This window comes from Trachurus trachurus (assembly GCF_905171665.1).
Source record: "Trachurus trachurus genome assembly, chromosome: 12".
Classification (NCBI taxonomy): domain Eukaryota; kingdom Metazoa; phylum Chordata; class Actinopteri; order Carangiformes; family Carangidae; genus Trachurus; species Trachurus trachurus.
The window spans coordinates 17498797-17521385 of NC_139908.1; the positions used below are offsets into that span (position 1 = coordinate 17498797).

General features: G+C 41.3%; 1 protein-coding gene across 1 annotated transcript in view; it reads left to right on the forward strand.

Moving 5' to 3' along the window:
• Positions 1–22059, forward strand: part of LOC310994613 (transmembrane protein 132D) — a gene marked incomplete at both ends in the record, with an annotated part of 28807 nt that extends 6748 nt beyond the window's left edge. Inside the window, 8 exons of the mRNA XM_083983352.1 lie at positions 3401–3547; positions 7784–7955; positions 10949–11092; positions 13902–14110; positions 16890–17070; positions 17184–17297; positions 17390–17581; positions 20551–22059. Of these exons, the coding sequence (XP_083839478.1) occupies positions 3401–3547; positions 7784–7955; positions 10949–11092; positions 13902–14110; positions 16890–17070; positions 17184–17297; positions 17390–17581; positions 20551–22059 (2668 nt within the window). The remainder of the gene's footprint in view (positions 1–3400; positions 3548–7783; positions 7956–10948; positions 11093–13901; positions 14111–16889; positions 17071–17183; positions 17298–17389; positions 17582–20550) is intronic.
• Between the last annotated feature and the right edge of the window lie 530 nt (positions 22060–22589).

The window sequence follows — 22589 nt, forward strand, 5'->3', positions numbered from 1 at the left end:
AGTCAGGTCAGTGATTTCAGTCTGTGTATTCCTGACCCACTGCCACATCCAGAATGAGATTGGACAAGAAGTGGGGACTGAGTCCAGCACTTAAGTCCAAGTTGAAGGCTAGCTCTGAGGAGCTTGGCAAAGTGATTGATTCCTCCTTGGAGAAATCCCTGCTCTACTTCACTCTTTGGCCCAAGATTGAGTCCACTCCAGCAGGGTTAGGCCAGATAATCTGTGGCCCTGATTGAAAATGAATCAGGAGGGTTAACCCTTTGGGGTAGAGATGATCAGGGCTGGCTGCCAGGATTAACAATGTACATCTGTGTGCGTGTGTGTGGTGCATGTGTATGTTTTGCAAGGCCAATATACCCACCTGTTAAGGACACAGGCAGTGCATAAACCCACTGTTCTCACATGCATCATATCAAACTGAATAATACATATTTTTGCCATCTCGCAAATATGTAGATATAACAGAAAAAGAGAAAAACTATATATTTCTCTACATTAGACTTTCACATTGAATAATGAAAATAATGCTGAAGTGTCAGCAGGATGTTTAGATTCAATATGAGGGACACATAAAGTGCTCTCTGATAACAAATAACCAGAGAAAAAACCTTTCACTTCTGCATGAATGGCTAATGGAATTAACAGGCAAACAACAGATTTGGGAGCTTTCCAGCTTTCACAGTTTTAAACTAAAGAGATTGAACGAGCTTGGTAAAACAGTACTGAAGGGTTTATGGGTCGATATCCATTCTGTCCCCCACCTGTGGTCATGAACTCCAGGCAGTGACTGACAAAGACAAAGAGTGAGTAGAGAAGTGCCCGAAATGAGGTTTCTCCACAGGGAGGCTTGTGTGTGCTTCTGGGTGAGAAAGCCAGTGATCCGGGACAGGAAGATCCTGGCATTGAGTTAAAGCCCCTTCACACACAACAGGAGCTGGCTGAAGTGGTTTGCACCCATGGGAGGGGGCTGGTCATCAGGTGCTATTGTGACCGTGACTCAGAGCTCAACTGGCAGTGACACGATACTTTGATCAGAAAAAAAAACTTGTTATCACCTGTTCTGTTTTGTTTTTTTTAGGGTGCAAATCACACATTTTTTTTTTACAAAAAAATGAAACTGAGTTCATTTCTGGTTTATTATCTTGATTCCTTTTCCCCCCCGGAGGTTTCTTTATCCAGCATTTTCTCAATTGTCAGTTTGCCAACTTGTTTCAAAGTTGCACTTTGCATGTGTGTGTGTTTCTATCCTAAGCTACTTTTGGGGACTAATGGTTGACTAAAGACCAGTTAAATGGGCTCAGCTTGTCCAAATGGGGACTGCAGCTGTGCCAGATTGAGGAAAAAAAAATCTGATTTCTTCCTGTCAGTGGTAAAGATTAAGGAAAAAGTTTTGTTTGGTTAGCAAGTGGTTGTGGTTAGTCTCCAAGAAATCCATGCAAGTCTACTGTATGTAATGTCCCCAGAAGTGACCTATGTATGACTACAAAAACATTGTTTTCCTGACAAAATGAGGACATTGGTCCTTTCTTTCTGGCACGCCCTCAAATGCCTGTTTGACAGTTATGACTGAGGTTACTGGTGGTTAGGGTTATGAGAAGGAGCTTGGAAATGCATTATATTACGAGTGTCCTCACAAAGATAGAATTACAAGTGTGTGTGTGTGTGTGTGTGTGTGTGTGTGTGTGTGTCTAGAAGCGTGCATGTTTGCTCATGCATACTGTATTGTGTGGCCATCAAACAACTCTGACCTTGACCTCAGTCTCAATGGTTATTGATTAGTCTGGTTGCTCTTTGATCACAAATCAGTATTTGCGAGCATGTGTATTTAGACTTGTGTGTGTGTTCTGAGCATGGATATGCATACTGACCCTTATTCTAGTATACATAGATTTTGTTTGCAAGTGTCTTTCCATCTGTCAGAGTTAATGTTCTTCAGCTGTTTGTAGACAAACAACAGGTTGTTATAACAGGAAACAAGATGCCTCTCTGTAAAATAACCAAACAGCCAGTATGCAATACAAAAGTATAATATGGTAATTATATGATATATAATATTCCAAAGTGTTCAGTTTTTAGCTAAACGGTAGGCTGTATAGATTTAATCTCTCACTATCAGAGCATGCGGGGGATGGGCTGGTGTCACAGCGAGAAAGTAGCGTAGAAAAGTTGTTCTAATAAATCCAAAGTTTGTGTGTGAACCGGCTGATGGCAGGAACAATCTTTGTGGTAGACATAATGAAAGTGTGGGTCCGTCCTTCCTGGTATCTAGAGAGGAGACAGGTGACGGAGGTTTAATAGCATTGTGAATGTGTTTACCTCGACTTTCGTGGACAATAAGCATTCTTTCATGGCCGCCGTCTACTTTGTGTGAAGTGCATGCTTCCAACACGTCACACTGCCTCTCGAGACTATTTCAGCGACATTAATTCAAAGGCATTCACAGTGCGCAACACCTTATTGAGGTGGAGGTTTTTCAAATTATTCTCAGCATAAATATCCTGCTGACAAATCTGCAGGTGCTGAGTGATGCTCTCCAGAAAGCAAAGGCTGAATTCTCCCTGGATGGTTTCCAACACCTTGTTGAATTTTTGCCATGAAAAAAAAAGAAAAAAAAAAAAAGAATTGGCCTGTTCCGAAACACATGAGCCTCCCACCCTGTAGCTAGGTGTCTGTGTGAGTGCAGATTTGGGAATCGGAGCATTTTAAAATGTGGTTTTATTTTTTAACACTCCTATAACAGCTGCATGACCACATCCAATGATATTTGATGTGACATCATTATCATTATCAGAGGGCTGTCTGCTTAAAAAAAACAAAAACAAAGCTCTTGGTGATTATTGGACCACCGGGACTGTCTGGTCTATTCACATCATTCATAATAAGCGTTTTGTCTCTGGCAGCAGACTGATGTGTGTGTCTGAATCAGACATCTGATTAACTGATTCCCAGTTCTCCCTAGGGCTAATGGGAAATAAATACCCCCGCTAATTCTCAGTCAGCCGGCAGCCTGTGCCACATCAGTCTGTCAGCGACTCACCTTGTTTGGCACAATAAAAAAGGCAAATTAGGCAAAAGCAACACACATACAAAACATTTAACATGCATACACAGAAGAATAACGCATTCTTTTGCAATCAAATGCATGTTGCAGACACTGTGCAGCATGCATGCAGCAGATACAAAGTGATGGCTAACAAAGCAGACATATCTGTTCAGTGGACTATACTGTATTGTACAGTGTTGGTGTCATTTGGTTGATGATAATGCATTGTTAATGTATGATGCTTCATTTAGTCTTGCATGAAACCTGAGTTAATGAGATTCCCACTAATAGTCATGATTAAAATGTATGCTCTACTTTGTACTAACTGGATTGTGTATGTGTGTGTATGTGCTGCAGGGCGTCAGTTAAAGCCGGTCTGTCATTCAGTGCGGCGCGGCCCAGTGACTCAGCGCTGTGGGACATCCTGGTGGAGCCCGGCAGAGGAGCGTCCCCCAACACCGTCTCTGTCCTCTGCCACAGGAAGGTCACCATCACCGCAAAGAGGTCAGTACAAAATAAATTCATGTTCAGGGTATAGATGCACCATTATGTTTCTTTTCACCAGGCCCTTCCAAAACTTCTTTCCCTTAGTGCAGAAAACAAAAAGTCAATTTCAGTCTTTTATCATGTCTCATTGCCTTTGTTTTGTGAGATTTCAATAATCCCTGCAGTGTAGATACAGGAATTTGATCAGCTTTCATGACAAAACACCCCAAATGTTACCTTTTCTCTACATTCTCTTCACAGAGCAGAGACAAATGGACAATGAATACATTCTTCTCCAGTAAAAATAATAATACATATTTTGGCTTTGTTCTCTTCAGCATTATAAGAAAATTGTTTTTTATTAGATATTTGCCTGCAGCTCTGCCTGTTGCAGATTTCATGCAGAAATGAAATGAGAGAAAAAAAAAAAAAGACTAGAGACTGACTGACCAGCTCTACACACAGCTGACGTCTAACAATCCTTTCTAAAGTCAGCATGGGGTCTGACTACTGCAGAATATTAAAGCTATAGTGCGTGGTTTTTTCATGCCCATTAAAGCCATTACTAGATGAGATGACACAACACTGTTTAAGCCAATCAGCTCTGCAAATCTCTTGCAGTATTTGTTGTTTTGATTTTCCCGTCGACAGTTGACATTTCCACACTGGCGCACAGGAAATTACGCGTTTTACCTCACAACAGGATGGGAAGTTGAGTTGAGTTGAGTTGAGTTGAGTTGAGTTGAGTTGAGTTGAGATTACTTTATTTATCCCATAGGGCAATTCTGTTTCTACAACTGACCGCCACACCATAATCACATACACAAGCATACGTACATAGGAGATGTAAGGAGAGCAGGATCAGTGAGTCTGCTAGTAGGTAGAAACAAGCGCCCCAGACACGGTGGATTTTCCTACACAGGAAAAGCATGATCGTTAAGCAGAAGGAATACAATCAAAGAAAGAAAGTGACAAGAGGAGAAGACATTTACATTGGTGTTGTGTCAGGAGCATTTCCTTCTGTAGATGTTTAAAAACAACACCTGCATTCATGTGTGTTTGTGTGACCGCAGACTATACGGCCAGACACGACTGGAAGCACCAGTGTAGAATTCCTCACAGGGTCGACAGAAGTTACGCACTATAAGATGATAACTGCAGCAATAAGAACATTGTAAAACCTCAAAGGGAGGAATAAATCCATATCATCATGTAACTATTTTAGTACAGTTTTTGTGTGTGCTGTTTTAATCCTCAATCCCTGGATTTTAAGTTATTTTGAGCCGTATGGCTGTGTTTAGTTTTCACTTGGATGCAGTGAAGCTGATAATTGGATACAGCAATGCTCAGAAATAGAAGATTGATAATTGGGGCCTCCTGTTTTCTCAGCTGGCTCGCAGTTCTAGACACATCAATGTAGTTTGATGTGATGCAGCTGAGCTCTTCTTAGTTGCATCTGTTCCCTCGACTTTCTGTAAAATGATGAATTGTTAATTTTCCTAAAGAGGATGAAAAGAAATTATAGCAAAACCAAAAACAAACATCCACACATAAGAAGCTGTCATAGTATGATGAAGTCGTCTCCTGCTCCCAGGAACGTTAGTGTTGCTCTTCAGATTCGCTAAACTTTACATATCAGCAGTAAATAAATCAAAGTGCTTCTGCTTTCTTTGACATAATCGTAAATGGATATGAAATTTTCATAGCAATTTCGCTGCCTGATACACACCAGTTGATTTCATCAGTCCTGGTGCTGTGGTGGCACACACCAGCAGCCACCTCTGCCCAGCAACCTCCCACCCACACAGACAAACACACATACAGTACATACACACACACACACACACACATACACACACACACACACACCACCCGTCGTCCGTCCGACCCACTTATCCGTAATCATCCATAATCACGGCTACGTTATCCAGGCTTAAGCGCTTGCACGTTCAGAAGAGGAGATTAGGAAGGAGAGATATTCCAAGTTGTGTCCCTTGTACTGAGCTCCCACCAGGACACACACTCACATGCAACACATAAGCGCACGCACGCACACACACAAACACACACACACACAGATTCTTCCACCACTGTGCTTTGAAGTGATGATATGTCCAGGGGTTTAAAGTCCCCCCTAATACAGTAGACGGATTTCCAGGAAACAGGGGCATTAACCCCTTCTATGTTTCTCTGTCTCATCTCAAGTATACACACTGTTTCCAGTGTGGATCACTGTTCTCTCTTTAATACTGTCTGAGTCTATCTTATTTAAGACAATGCTGACAGACAAGTCCAAGAAATTAAGTTTCACTCTCACAGAAACACAGATTTGACTTTAATTCCATAGTATACAATATCTCAGTAGAATTACTTTCTTATGCTTTTGTCTAAATGTTAAGTACATTAGTAAACATGGGGTTCTTGAAGGAACAACTTTGCATCATGGGAATTATGCTTATAAGCACTTTCTCGCTACAGGAGTATATTTGTAGCTACTGTGCATACATGTACAGCTTAGTGTAACATTACTTTAGTGTAGTCTTCTTACTGGAAACAGTGGAAACAGCAGGTTTGGCCCTGTCAGCATTACCGTATCGCATCACAACAAAAATGTGTTTTTGCCAGAATAGCTGTTTTGTTCTGATTCCTGATTTTACGCTAAGCTACATTAGCTAGTTGCTGCTGTTGTCCTTATATCTAGCATAAAGACATGGCTGTGGTTTCACTCTTGTCATGTGACAATCATCTATTTTGTTGTTTGAGGAGAAATAATCTTTACCAGCTCCTCTGACAACCAGGCTAACCCCTCATTGTAACTTTGTGGAGCTTTAACTTTGTATTGCCGGGCCTCTTTTAATGGCTTCATGTGGGTGAGGAGGATCTGAGCCTCAGAGAAGAGTTTCCATAAGCTAAGCCAAAAAAGTCTTGATTGGACTTGTCTTGAATTGTGAGTTTGCAATATTAATCAATCTACGCTACTTTCATCTTTAACCACTAGTGTATGAATACACACACTTGTAAGTGACCTACAGTGCCACATGTAATCTCCTACTTTTTGTTCATTAACACAAAGAGTTCCTTTTTGATAGAGCATGGCTATTTAAAAATAATAATATTTCCTTTTCATATTTTCATACTTGTGTTTGTCCTTGCTGCTGCTGAATCCAACATGTATGACCTTTTATTTAATAACATTTGTTGTGACCATGCAGAGGCTCATTGTTTTGCTTTATGCAAAGTTTTACTCCACTTCAAAGTGCCACAGCTCCATTCACATTCAGCTCTATTTTCCCTTTGATCTGTTCATACTGGCAGGTATGCCTACACACTCTCTCCAGCATCAAATAACATCAAATGGCATTTCTTTGACAATCCTTTGACCAGAATACTTGGCTGAAATCTCTGCCAGCTCGCTTAATCTTCCCTTCACACTCTCACCTTATTCTTCTGTTTGCTGATGGAAATGAGACCTCTTTTGTATTGCGTTTGCATTCGCTTTAAACCCTGCCGTTTGTTTTGCATTAAAGTCGGGGCAATTTTCTATCTTTCTCACTTTTATAGTCAGTGTATAAGTGTCTTTGCAAATACCTCAGCCCTTCCGCATTGGTTGTACTGAACTGCTTCTGTTTCTTGACTCAAGACAGTTCTCTGTGGAAAATGTCAAATACATTTCCTGAGGTTTAATCACAAATATTCAGTGTCTTTCCATGAAAATTGTCTCTGGTTATCTAACTTGAAATAACTTTAGTGATTAATCTAATAATATCTAAGATTACTCTAAAGTGACACCCTTGAATGGTGCTAACGATCTATAAGCTCACAGTTATTATTCTCCAATTGAATACTGCAGGTGAAAATAAACAGCAGCTACTGTCAATCTTGACGTGTTGTGTACTGTATGTGGGCGGATGTGAAGTGAATTATTAATTAACGTTATATCACCCTACACATTTAATACTTGATTCAGATTCCATTTAGTTCTGTCAATTTTATATACTATACATGGACAGAAAATCAGTATAATGTAGTTTTACTTTTAAAAATGTAAATATTTGAATGTAACCTTATGCACTCAGCATATATGGTGGCTCTCAGCATATAAACTCTGCAGTCTTTCTCAGCCTCTTTTATACCCCTGCCACTGCCATTACCCCATAATAGCCACATTCTGGCCTTAGTGGCTCTTCAGCAAATGATACCAAGGCTTAACTTGTCTAAGCTTATTATGTTTATACATTTTTTATCTTCAAACAGGGGTCTTCTGGAGATTTTGCAGCTTGACTTTGTGCCGAAAGACGTTTCAGAACAGGTTGAGAGTCAGACAATCTCCTGGCGTCTGGAGTTGCCAGGGAACATCAAGGATGTGGGCACGATGCGGATCTACACCACTCAGAAAGACTATGTGGGGCTGGCACCTCTGGTCATGGTGAGGACAATATGTGTGTTCATTCAAAACAATGGCATGTGTGCTGCATATGTCACTTATACTCACTTATATATGAGTCATTGTTTTTGATATTACCCATGATATTTGCATCCATTTGTGCCTTATATACTTGATGTTTGTGTGTTCATCACTCAGATTTAGAAATACTGTATCCCCTGTAGCATCCTTCATTGTCTAACTGATCCATTCTCTCTATTGTAGTCTTACTAATCCTGACGTTTGTGGTCATGTGGTTTTGTCACAGGTAGAACGTGAGGACAGGCCATGTAATGTCCTACTACCTCACTCAGCCTTAAGGAGGCTGGAATTCATTGCCTCCATAAAAGGCAATTTTATACACTTAAACTTCCTGATGATTCCCCCAACGTACGAACACGGTGAGATGGTATCATCTGGGAGGATGCATCATAAATATGCATTATGAATAGTGCAGTCCTGCTTGAGAAGAAAACAAAAAAAATGTTGTAGCTATGTGCTGGTCTTAGCTGCACAGATGTTCCAGCCTTTGTTCTACCATCTGGTAGTGTTTGACGTTGGCCACCTTAAAGAAATGTCCACTCATTTGCGAGATTCTAGTTGCTTGTTAATTTGTGTTTTATATGATGTGTTCTGCTTTTCATTTCCTACAGGCAGAAGTCTTAGAAAGGAGTAAAATGAATGTCTAACTTTTATCACTAATCGTTTTTTTATTACCTTAAGTACATCTCCATGTTTATCACAGGTCTGCACCGTACTGTTTCACTAAGTTTCAAGTCACGTATGCCTGTTTGCAAAAGACACACTGTGATCACAGCATTATGTGTGAAGCATCAATATTATTCTTGATGCTGAGACTGATCCCCTGCTGCGGTGTGTACTTGTCTCGAAAATCTTTATATTTTGAAAACAACCACCAGAAATTAGGTAGATCTGTGTTTGTCTTTGACAGGAGGTTTATCTTCCGCTACAATAGTCAACATGAAGCAGACAAACACCGGAGAGCAAATATGTTTCATCTCAGTCACTTACAGGAGTCACATGGGGAAAAACAGTGAAGTGAAAAGACCTACTTCATAAGTCGGCTGTGCCACTTTTCCTTTGCACTGGAGCTTTATATTTATAGAGAACACACACGTTACAGCTGTGTGATGTGAAAGTCCAACACCTCTGGATGTAAACAAATCAATTGAATGTCAATCACAGTAGAACTGTTACATCCATTACAGGGATGAAATGACAATGGTGTGTTTGATTATCTGACCTTTCTCTGTCTGTATGCTACACGTTACACCCCTTTACATGTGACTCTGTGCAGGATGTTAGGAAATTAATTGATTAATGAATGAACAGATGAAACCAAGACAAACTACAGAGTGTAAATATAGAGGCAGATTTACTGTAAAGAGGAGCTGAACTACTTGAGCTGAACCCGATCGCAGCGAGCGAGATTACTGCAGAGCTTGCGGAAACATCGGACATCAGGATCTCTCAGTGTGGCACTGGCAGCACCGCAGAGCGTTGATATTGCTTTCTGATTTTGTGCTACCCCTGATCCAGTGGCTTATGTTTGGGCCAGTGTCGCAGTCTGAACTAGAGCATGTCCTTTTGGAATTGCGGTCAGCAGCTGTCAAGCCAACAGAGTTCAGAATGTGAAGCTGCCGGGCAACATCTGCCGAGTGCTGTCTGATGCTTTAGTCCACAAGCATCAGGAGGAAAAATACACATACACACACACACACACACACACACACACACACACACACACACACACACACACACACACACACACACACACACACACACACACACACACACACACACACACACACACACACACACACACACACACACACACACACACACTGAGCTTCTTATACACACACATAGAGACACTGCGACTACTTTTAATAGATTAAAAAGACGTTTTTAGAGATTCTTACAAACTAAAAGTCGTTGTAAATCCGTGTCGAAGGAGGAGTGCATGGTGTGTAAAAATACAGCTACATCATGCTTGATGACAAGTTGGAGCTGGAGCATGTATATGAGCTAAGCTGTTGCTCAGCTTTGACGTGGCTGTACGTACAATACAAGGTGGGGAAATGGATTGGAAGATTAGAAATGTAATCAGGTTTAGGTGTTAGTGTGAATTTGAGTCTTGATCTGTGGGTAATACGCAACAGTAGAGGACTTATTTTCATCCAGGTGTGTGAGAGACAGACACGGGCCGTATATTGTCATCATCACAGAGATATTACTTTGAGTTTTCTAGCACATCTGTCCAGTTTTGTGTGCCGAGTGTTGCATCAGTGTGATTTTAAATGAATCAAGTTTGTCAGCCTGCTAGTGTTTTAATCCCTGTTAGTCTTGCAAACACCCACTCTCTGTCTGTCATCCCTGCCCCCATACAAATAGTGATTATATTGTATAATGTATTAGTTCAGCTGCTTATATACAAAGTTTTTTTTCCGACACACTGGGCCTGTTACTGTTGCATGGCAATATACCAAATGTGTTCCTTTACTCTGATGACAAAGCAGGGGGCTATAGTTATTTTTTTTTCTTCTATGTTTCATACTCAGAGTTTAAAAAAAACTTTGACTTTGAATAATCTCTTTCTTTATTTCTCTGAATACACAACACATTTCAAATGTGTTTCAACTACATATTCTGCAGCACTGAGGGAGCCAACAGTAGCATTAAAAAATTGCATCCACTTGAAATTGTGGTTGGAAAGTGAAATATGCAGTGTAGCTGGAGTAGACATTCATCTTCTGCATATAAAATATTTTATTTTAGCTCACAACTAGCACATGAGCTGGATTTTTAGTCGTAGCTCTCAATTATCAAACTAAACTAAGAAGCATCAATACAGCCCAAACCCTCACTATTATTGTGCATGGTGGTGAATACTGTAAACCTGTGACCCTGACCTGGTGACCTTGTCCCAACCAACATAATTGACCTGCTCTTTCTTTGCCCCTCTCTCTGCACAGACCACCGATATCTTGAATACTGCAGTGCTGACGGGAAAAATGGTGTCAATCCCTGTGAAAACTCTGGCTGTGGAGGCTAATGGTTCAGTCACAGACGTGACCAACTACACCAGCTGTAGGTCCACAGAGGAGGATGTGCTCAAGGTAAGCCATTCCAACTACAGGCCCAGTCGTCCTGGATCTGCACAGTCACTGCAGTCGTTTCCATCCTGCTTGTGATTTTACAGTCCACACCTTAAATGTAAATGTGTTTTTTTAATTTTTAATTTTAGAAAATGATAAATGAACAGTTCCTTTCTTTTATGCCAGCTATGTAATTCTCCAGTGGGTTTTGCCAGTATTCAGTACAAGGATTTTCAGCAGACCTTGCCTTTAGTGCTTTAGTGCCACACCATAAGATAATCTTAACTAATGTGAAACTGGGCAGCATGGACATTAAGTATTCACTCTGTACGCAATCTGAAAAGCATGCACAAATAATATATAATCCCTTAGTTTTTAAACAGACTAAAACAGCTTTCATATTTCATAAAAACCTAATGCAGCAATTGTTTCTTTCCTATTTAACACCAGTTTGAATTTAATATATCATCCATGTCTAATTTGCATACAAAGCAGGACTGCTGAATGTTTAATGGTAATTAAACAGAATTTGGAGGCATAAAGAAAAACGAGTTGTATTCTCTTATACAGTATGACTCCTAGACAGTGACTGTCACTGTACCATCATGCTGTGTGTGTTTGTGTGTGTGTGTGTGTGTGTGTGTGTGTGTGTGTGTGTGTGTGTGTGTGTGTGTGTGTGTGTGTGTGTGTAAGCATCGTGGATAAAAGCAGCCTCTTCCATATGGCATTAGAGACTGAGCTCATGATCCCACCACTCAGTCCATAAGCACAGTGTTTTGACCTTTGTGTAATGGATCCATGTTACTAGAACAGTAGAAACAGAGAGAGAGAGAGAGAGAGAGAGAGAGAGAGAGAGAGAGAGAGAGAGAGAGAGAGAGAGAGAGGTCGGGAGACATAAAGAAAGAAGAGTAGAAGAAAAGGAATTATATTATTTTCCATTAGACGAGACTGCAGTCGCTGATTTTTTCCAAGTGTGTGTTTGAGTGTGTGAGCTTAACAGAGGGAAAAAGAGCCAAAGAGCAGAGAGTGTATTAGTAATGATTTCCTGTATCAGTAGAGGAACATAATCCAATTATTATTGTGTCTTCCAATGGACACCTTACACTTCCTGCTCTCGGTGACCCGTGTTCCACCAGAGCCACAGACCAGATGAAGTTAACGCCTGAAACCACAGACTTTATCGTTCCCACTTTAACTGCCACAAGCCGAACTGATGCATGGAGCCCTAACCCTCAGATTTAGTGACATACACTACTAGTAACACATCTCTCTTGAATTCAGGACCTGTCCTGCCTCATGTTTTTTTTTTTGCTGCATGTGCTGAAAGTCTCTCCTCTAGCATCTTGCTGCACTTTGCCTGAACATTTCCACCTCTCCGCGCTCCTTCCTGGTTGAACAAGTGTTTGGCTTATTCGTTTGAACTGACAGTAAACAAACCAAATGTGCAGTTGAGCCCAGAGAGAGAAAATATTGAGGAAAAAATTCTTTGGTAATCTTCAAACACCTTACCATTAACTGACAATGGCACACAGTGCAGAAACCTGTTTTCCTGCCTCGTTATGCTGACGTAAACTACTCAAACACAGAAAACAGAAAACTTTACAGGAAAAAATATACGTAACAGGACAGAGGTAAAAGTCTGATATGGTTTACTATAAGTAAGTGAACTGAATAAATATGTCTATGCACTATACAAACTAAATCTATAGTTTTTTTGTTAACTTCTTACAGAGTAGTAACAAAATTATAAGATGAATGTATACGAGCACAATACGATCCTAATTAATGTCTGTTTTTAGCTTTAACTAGCCAAGCACTAATATGGCTTCTCCTCCACTGCAGTATATATAGACAGGGAATCTAAAATAATCCATAGGGTTGTATGAAAAATACATTATTCTAGTCATTACTAAGCAGTAAAAACACATATTTAAAGTGTGTAAATTTAATTTTCTGCTGTCCTCTGGCCTTACTGTTACAGTGGAGAGCTGCACAAGGCATCAGAGGGTCTGGTTTGAACCAGTCAGCATTATAGGAAGAGGTCTTCAGAGATTGGCCTCCCTCAAACATTTCCACAGGAGTTCAAGTTGACTTACCTTGGAAGTCTTTCCTCCCTCTGCTTTTCCCTCACTTTCCTCTGCCTCCCCTCTTTTCACCTCCCTCTCTCCAGTTCTAAACTCTATTCTCCAGTCTAGTGCTCTCCAATTACCTCTGTGGAGCCACTGGTTTGTTAAGATAAGTGAGGCGGCAGCGAAGATAGGCCTCCAATCTTAAATAAAACACACCAACTGCTGTGTCTCACCTCATTGCTCTCACTGGTGGGGACTGTGACGCTCCCACCTACAGTACAGCAGCACTACGGGAGCAGTCGCAAGGCAGAGCTCATTTATATTCGGTAACAGTTTCATAGAGACTGCTGTTGTGAATTTACATGACATGAACAGAAACACAGTGCAATTCCCAGACCAGCCTTTGGAAGTTGTACGAAATGAATAATACGTCTGTGTGGTTACAGCTTATTTGTGTTGGTGCCTCTGTTCACATTCCCCTTTCTGTCAGTTTCTAACTTAAAACTTACTTATTCATTTTCCATGGGGCTTTACATGGAAGAGCTTCAACAAGCGTGGGCCTGGAGAAAGTCGATTCCAAATCTCCAGACTACAGTTCAGTCCCAGTTCTTGTCCAGTGATTCAAACATGATTCAGAACTTTTTTAACTTTTTTTTTCTCATCCGAAATCAAGACATTTATATTGTCAGTATATTTCTTTATGAGCCAGATTCAAAGAACACCCTTGAGCTGCTCGTCTCTCTTGTTCTCGTCTTGTCCAGGTGTCAGAGGGCTGTGACTACGTGTATGTCAATGGAAAAGAGACACGAGGACAGACCAGCGTGATGCTCAACTTTACCTATGGCTTCCTGAGTGCCCAGCTGGAGATGAGTGTGTGGATGCCGCGGTTGCCCTTGTTCATTGATGTGGCCGACCCCGAGCTCAGTCAAATCAAAGGCTGGAGAGTCCCTGTTACAACTGGCAACAGGAAGTAAGGTCCTATTACCCTGGTCTTGACAATGCCATGTGATGAAGAATTCATATACAAATAACTAGTTGTCAGCTGAGAGACAAAACAGTTATATTACACTGTGTAAATAATATATGTATAAAATACAGGCCACTCTTCTTCCACAAGATGGTGGAAACTTGTTTTGAAAATATTTAGTTGACATAAACCAATAACTTTGTACAGCATTTTTCATCAAGTACTGAAAGTGAAGGTCTGAGTTCTCCATCAGAAAAACGAGTCCCAATTCAAGTCCAATATTTTTTAAGTTAAAATTTTATTGACCACTCAAAGTTCTTCAAACAGGCAACCTGCCAGCTACTACAGTACCCCCACATACATAAGGCAGTTTTGAATGCAAAGAACTTTACTGCACCAATTCTGATGAAGATTTTTGTGACCCATGCAAATGTATCTACTTAACTCTCACATGCAGTAGCTAAAATGTAATGAAGATACAGCCAGCAAATAAACAAACAGAAATGCTAGAAATTACTGCATTACCATTTTGCTGATGTTGTCACATCAGGTCTAAAGTCACACACATCTGCCTAACAAAAGTAAATAGGAGAATTTATATTAAGAATAACTACAAAAAATTCCTACATTCATTCACGTACTCTTGAAATATTGTCATGTTCCCCTCAAATTAAACATGTTCATGTGGCATTTCAATATCCAATTAACCAAGTACTGCTTTATGCAGACGACCTTGCATTGAGCTATTTAAAAAAGCTTCATATGCAGCCCACCATCCTACTGTATCTTTGCAAAGCTTATTACCGTTTTTTGTTGACACAGAGTCTGGGAGATGTTGACTCAACTGTATGGTAATTTTTGAGACTGTAGTTAGTGGTGGCATTGAATTGGATTGTATTATATTGAGAGGTGTCTCATATAAATTCTAATATCCCTCTGAATACTGTATACGTAGTTAGATTCTGTTTGGTGCATTAGTGAGTGGGGCACTGTAGAAGAAACACAGTTGCCCTGGAGGTGAAGGCTAGTGGAATTTCACTCAATACTTACAGTAAAGTCATTATTTTTCACTCAATACTAATGATGATGGTCGACTGATGGGCTGTTGGTTTACTCCAGGGTAAAAACTCTTATGGGCTTTCATTTCCCAAAACATTCAATAACCGGCTCCAGACAAAACCAGATACTAGGTCAAAAATGTTCTGTGTTTAGAAAAAGCACTGAGTTTTGTGCCATGCCATTATATTGGACACTTGCATATGTCAGTGAAGCAACTAGAATTTCTGTGTTATTGGCTGCAGCACAGACACATGTTTAATGAATATAAAAAAAATAAGCCACTAAGAGTGTGGATCCATTAAATATCTTCACCTTTGTTGTCCTTTTTTTGAAAGGGCATCACAATATGCAGTAATGTAAGTTTTCAGTGTTATTTTATCTCTGCAGGTTTTGAAAAATAGATTGAAATGAACACTTGCAATTAGTCAACACCAACAGAGTTTAATTAATGCTAATGATAACACTGTATTCATTGAATGGATTCAGCAGCCTGGTAACACAACAATAGGCATGATGGCTCAAGGGTCATCAAAGTACTAATGAGGAAGTTTAGTAACCATGGCAAAGACACTCTACATAAAAACGTCAACCTTTGGTGCTGAAGTGTTTTGGAAAATGGATCAGATGCTAGAAAAAAATTACTTGAGCATGATACCATGTCTGCCGCTGTAATCCAGGATTGAAGAAAGAGTTTGTTTGCAGTCTGGTGTTGAGTCACTGATTTAATTCAAGCAGCATCTCCATCACATGTTAAGCTCTGACCGTAGGCTATATAATAATGATGTGTGTTTGGATTGTAGTTCTTGACAGGAGCTTTCTGCCTGCAGTGTGAAAACACATCCAACAATCCTTCAGCCCACCTGTGGTGTAGTGCGTGGCAGGCCAGCTGTGCTTATGATAATTATATGATCATTACTAAAGGGTTTAAGGGTGGTTCGCAACTTAACCTCTATCACCCATAAACAAACCAGTCAGCCGTGGGTTCCTGGTTAATTCAACTTAAATTCATTTAGAAGGAAAGGTCATTCAGCAGCAGCAAAGTACAACACAGTTGCTCTTTGCTCACAGTCTCTCGGCCAGCAGAAAACAGGAAAAAACTACATGACTTTGCATCATCAGTGTTGGGAGTTTTAACAAGGTGAGACTGACTAAATCTTAATAAATGAGGCTCGGTTCATTTTACTGAAAAATAATTAAGTTGATTCAAGGACTCATTCAAGCATACCAGTAGCTCATGGCCAGTGTTTACAACAGGTCATTCACAATCACATGACACATAATTTTTATACCTCTGCAACATATCTACATTGTGAATGATTGTGTGTTACAATTTCTGAAATAACATTCATATTATGGTTGTACAATTTGGAAAACACATTGGTCTCTCTTGAACAACTCCATACCACTATGTTCATGCCTATGTTAAACAAAGCTACAGCCAGCAGATGCTTAGCCTAGTTTAGCTGTTTGCCTGGCCCTCTCCAAACTTGGACAAATTAGATAGGCCTAAATAAAAATATCTGTGACTTATTTATCACTGAGCTTTAGAGGTGCTGGCTTGCAGATTAAAACAAACAAACATTTGACCCTGTTTTCAGTCTATGCTTAGGTAAGCTAAACACCTGCTGCTTTAGCTTCATATTTTGCATAATGGGCATCATGCTCAGCAAAACAGTCGAACTGTGGTTGATTTTAATCGTGTTTGTTTGACTTTGTACGTTAGGTCTACATGGGACAGTGAGGAAGAGGAGGAGATGAGGAAGGGCAGGGGCTGTATGTTGCAGTACCAGCACTCTACACTCAGGGTGCTCACACCTTTTGTGGCTCAGGCCGGTGCTGAGGCGCTGCCTGACCTGCTAACTGGTGCACAGCCTGTCGAGTACTTCCTGGGTCCTGACTGGCAGGTAAAGAAATGTTTCAAAAGTCACAACACTGTAGCTAGACACTGAGTTAGCTGTGAAAGGAATTCCTTAGTAAATAATTTTAATGTAAAGTAATGTTTTTTTTTGATTGACAGGTGGATGTGACCAATCTTGTTCGCTACTCTCTGAAAGTAGCGGACCCTGACGTGGCCAGGTTGCAGGATGGGGTGGTGCTGCAGGGACGGGCTGTGGGTGCTACCACTGTGCAGGTGAGTCAAGAGATGTGTGTGTGTGTGTGTGTGTGTGTGTGTGTTTGTGTAGCTATCCATCTGCAGCGTGATTGAGGTTGTACTTGTTGCAGGTGCTCTCCCCTCTGACGTCATCGGTCCTGGCCGAGCGGAGCATCAGGGTGGTGGACGACAAAGTGAGTGTGACAGAGCTCGGAGTGCAGTTGGTGTCTGGACTATCGCTGTCCCTGCAGCTCAGCCCAGGGAGCAACAGGGCCATCGTCGCCACGGCAACCACGCGGGAGACGATCACGCAGCTCAAACAGGTAAGTAACTGGAAAATTGTTATACACAAAGCATCAAAATGTGGGGGCACGGATCGGCTGTCAGGGCCGGTGCTCTTCTCCTCATATGCCTATTATTATATTTATCATTACTCATTTTTAGCCTCGACACATAACTAGTGAAGGACCTTTCAAAAGAATGTGAAAACCACAGAGGGCAACGAAACCAACCTCTGTGTACGATTGTAAAAGTGTGTTTGCGTATTCATGGGTTGTTTCAAGTGTCTTGTGATCTAAATGGTGTTTCCTTTTCAATTTTGGACCAGTCAAAAAAAATATTTGTATGGTGACTGACACAGAGACACATTTGGATACTTCTGTGTATGGGTAAGAGGAAAAAAATGTCCACATGCTGTAGCCTTCATTAGAGCACCAGGCTTTGTCAACCTATAGACTCTGATTCATCAAGGAGCATAACAAAGAGAATTTGCACAAATTCTGTATTCATGTTTCTATAGGCTGTGATTAAATATCAAAGGTGAAAACATACAGTCTGTTTCACCGTACTTATTCTATGTAATTATTTATTACCCTCTCAAACAAGCTATTTCCCTCCTACCACTGCAGCCACGCATTTGCCTACGTGTGAAAGTCATAAAACATCCCTGGGTTGTTGTTCTTTAAAAGTGTGAGCATTTAACAAGCAAGCCCCTGGCACTGACAGTTTCCCTCCTTTTATTACGCACACCACTCTGGAAACACTGATGCATGTATAATAAAGCAACAGCATAAATAACATCAGCATCTTCATAGACCCACGTTTTAACACCAACGTGCTTCTTGTACTGTTAGCAGATTAGAAATAATGACTTATGTTGCCTGTCTTTGATTTGCCCTTATGCTAATTAAACTAAGTATGAAAGACCCGAGCATTGGTTTTAGTTTTTAAATTACAGATTTAGCACTTAATCATGTCCTGATTAAAAAAAACAGCTCAGGTGCAGCCAATGGATTCTTCATGTTGATTTAACTTGTCTACTAAATGTTATACACACAATATGTCCAATCATGTTCCTGTTCGGTACATTATTCAGAATTAACTGAAATAAGGATTTGGAGGATTATAGGTTTAAGTCAATGCTACAGCACAATAATAGAAAGTGTTCCTGGTTTCACTCAGCTTCACTGGATAGAAAGGGAAAAGGATCCCATGTCATAGTTCATTGAGGTTTTTTGGAGGGGAATCAAGCTACACTTTAGCTTTTGGTTGGACAGACATGGAAACAGACTTGCTGGTCTTTACATCTGGTCAGAAGAGACATTGAAAAGTGACAACTTGGGCGCAGGGAGTAGTTTCAAGAAAAATGTGGCGGAGAGTTGGGAAAGATGTAGAAAAACCTTGTTTCTTTGAAGAGGGATAAAGGGAGATTTTGCCATCTTATAGTTACCACTGATCTCTGTTGAAGTATATAAAATATGCTATTTATCTTTGGGTTCATAGAGGAGTCATGGTTCAAGTTAGATTATCTTGAATAAAAAATATTTTTCTTATATTTGGACTAAGAAATACAATGGTGATCTACCACATGTACCTTAACCTTAACTCCTGCTGTTGCAGTATTTTGTTTGGTGGTCTATTAATTCTCTTAAGCTCTGTTGGGGTGAATTTGGCATTAAAGAGCATTACTATTTGTTGTACCATGGACCATTTAAATGAAAAAGCAGTGTGCAGACTTTGTGTCTCTTACCAAGATGCTTTTCAATTACTTAAAGCACAAAAGTCTACGTTTCAAGGACCATAAGCACAAGAGCAGAAGAACGGAAAATCTCTTATGTTAGGAAATAACCTATTCTACATTCATGTTGCTCAAGTGAGGTTCCATTGTTCAAGCACGCAGAGCAGGAGAAGTGTATGCACCACCACAAACAATACAATTCAAAAACATGAAAAGGGAGCTTAATATAACACTTTAAACTTGCCATGAAAAAAATCTGTGTTATTAAAATACAGTAAATGCTATAATTTCCCAGCTAAGATATAATAGGCTTTTACAAGAGAGGATTTGAATTATAAAAGCTGCCACAACAGTGTTAATTTACGCAGCAACATCAGAGGTGTAATATTGTGTGTTTTTTCTTTGCCTCAGAATGTGAACTTGCTATGTTCACAGCCGCCGACCATCATCCATGGATACCACGCTGCGTGAAAGAGCAGGGGAGGCAGGCAGGGCGCACAGATGATCATTTTGAAAAACTCACACACATTTAGCCATGGCAGCGTGCCCATCTGAATCCAGGCATGGGGCAGCAATTAGGCGGTCCATAGTTGCTGCAACGACAGCTCACTTCACCTACAGCACGCTGCCACTGTGGCTGCTCTGCCTCTGTCAATAACAAACTATTAGAACCATGCCAGTGCAGATGACCAGCCAATTGTGTCTGTGATGGCAAGCTGTTAATGTTCTGCTCAGGGCGATTCATAATGTATTCAAACCCAAAATATAGGTTAGGTCTGTGGCGGCCCAGTGGCTCACATTAGCAACAGGAAATAGGTCATTGTGTATTAATGTGATTGGACTGGCTAATTCTGCTCTTAACATGACCCTTATCGCTGTATTGTTCCCGTTTGAAAGACTTCTATTGTGCTCTCTTTATCCACTTTGGTGAAATTATATTTCATGCCATTACTTCATAGAGTATAATCTATGGAACAGTAGCAGTAGCACCCTACTGAGTGTAATCATAAAGGGATTAGCAAAGGCAATTTAGTGCCATTAACAATCATAGGTCTGTAGCTGTGAGTGAAGGCAGGGGGTGGAGGGTGGGGGGTGCTGATTTGCTGCATTTGTTCTGACCTGCTTCTCTGCATATAAACAATGTTTCACTGTGTGGCTCTTTCTTTCTTTTTCTCTCTTTCTTTCTTTCTTTCTTTCTTTCTTTCTTTCTTTCTTTCTTTCTTTCTTTCTTTCTTTCTTTCTTTCTTTCTTTCTTTCTTTCTTTCTTACTCTCAGGAAGCAGTGGTCAGCTGCTGGGTTCAGTTCAGCGATGGTGCCGTCATTCCTCTGGAGCTGTTTGACCGCAGCATCTACTCTCTGACGGTCTCCACCCCGGACGAGGGTGTGGCCACAGTGCGCCGCACCCCGCTGTCCACATTTGTGGTAGCACAAGGTGATGTCGAAGGACAGGGGGCGCTGGTCAGGGTGGAGCTGAGGATCTGTGAGGAATGCCAGAAGTCCAAGAGGAAAAGCAAACTGGCAGTTGGCACTGGACTCTTCAGAATCAACTTCCAGAGCAGCAGCAGAGCTACAGCAGCAGGAAGAGGCGGAGGTAGTGGCACTGATGGGAATAAAGATTACGACGGTGGTGCATCAGAAGCTTTAGGAGAGCTTAAAACGACGGTGACATCACAGCGTGCCATCACAGATATGAACAAATGGTTGCTAAGAAGCATAGTACCAGAGCAGCAGGAGTCCAGCGTGGAAAAAACAACCAGCTCCAACACATTTTCTACAAGATCTATGCAGCCGCATGTTGTGTGGATTGGAACAACCAGAGCTACAAGAGGCAGTACAAATACCGTCCCTCCAACAACTGCCACTACAACTATGAGCACACAGAGCATAAACACACCGACCATGAGCACTGCCAAACCTATAGCAACCACTGTGGGTGTTGCGCTGAAAGTTGGCGATGGGCTGAGGAGAAGCTATGGAAACATGCTCGACAACCCCAATTCCCCCCCTAACAAAGACATTCCCAAAGCTGAGGTGACGCCCAAGAAGGAGCCTCCAAAAGCTAAAACTCCAAAAGTCATAGAGAGTGACCTGATCCGCACGTTCAGAGCCATGTCAGACTTGGAAATCGGCATGTACGCGTTGGCCGGGGTCTCCTGTGTAGCGATCCTGGCTTTTTTGCTGAATTGTGCTTCGTATAACCTCTGTTTCCGCAATCACAAGACGCCCATACAGGCCGGTCCGGCTCCCAACAGGGACCCCAAAGACCACAAGCATGACTGGGTGTGGCTGGGGAGCAATAACCAGAACGCTCCTGCCCCAGGTGCCCCGGTTCAAGTGTCCACGCTGAAACGCGAGCCCCATCGCCCTCTGGAGTCCCGTCATTCTATAGACTCCATGGGCCACCGCACCATGGAGAACACCCTGCCTACTGTGAGCGCCCCCGCTGTCCCCGAAAGAACTGCCACCTTGGGCCGCAGCAGGACCAGCTCCCAGCAGCAGTTTCAGACGAAGGCCATCGACCCCATGGCGAATCGCTCGGCCACGTTGCTGGCCAGGCCCCACCGCAGCGAACCGCTTCATTCCCCAACCAGTAAAAGGAACCAGGTCCAGTTCACCACCTTCACCACGTTGGACATCAAGCACTTGGCTGCTCTGAAGAAGAACGGAGTGGACTTAAACTGGGCCAACCAGCAGGCGCAGCAGAACCAGGTCCCCTCTGAGGCTCCGACACCTTTACCTGACATGCCATGGCCTGTCGTGACGCCTCTAGGAGAGCAACAGTGAGCTTGTTCGAGTGTGTGAATGTGTGTGCATGAGTGGATAAGTCAGAGCGATAGAGCAAAGTGTAAAAGTGTAGATACAAAGCATGTTCTGGTGTAGAATCTCGAAAAGAAAAGAAGCTGGCTTTCCTTTTTTTGATAAAAGATAATTCACTTTAAAGTATGTATTTATTGAGATTACATAAAGAACATTTTATACGAAGGCCTGTAAATAATGTAGTAATTTGTCCATGAGAATGAACATAAGAGATGGGGTTTTCTTCTGTTTGAGGGGGATGTGCTACAGAGATCGAGTCCTGTAAATACACATATATATCTATACTGTTACTCATTTCTACATTTGTAACTCAAAACAAGTGAATTTTCATTTCCTTTTACTTTTGTACAATTCTGTTGCCCCAGTAGAAATGGCTCCAGACGTTGCTAGTTGTCAGGGTAAATGCAGTACCACAGGGATTATTTCTTGTAAGTAATTCTATTCTTTTCCAGCCTTTTGTACTTTTTCTTTTTTTTCTAGGAGTCCTCCAGAGAATA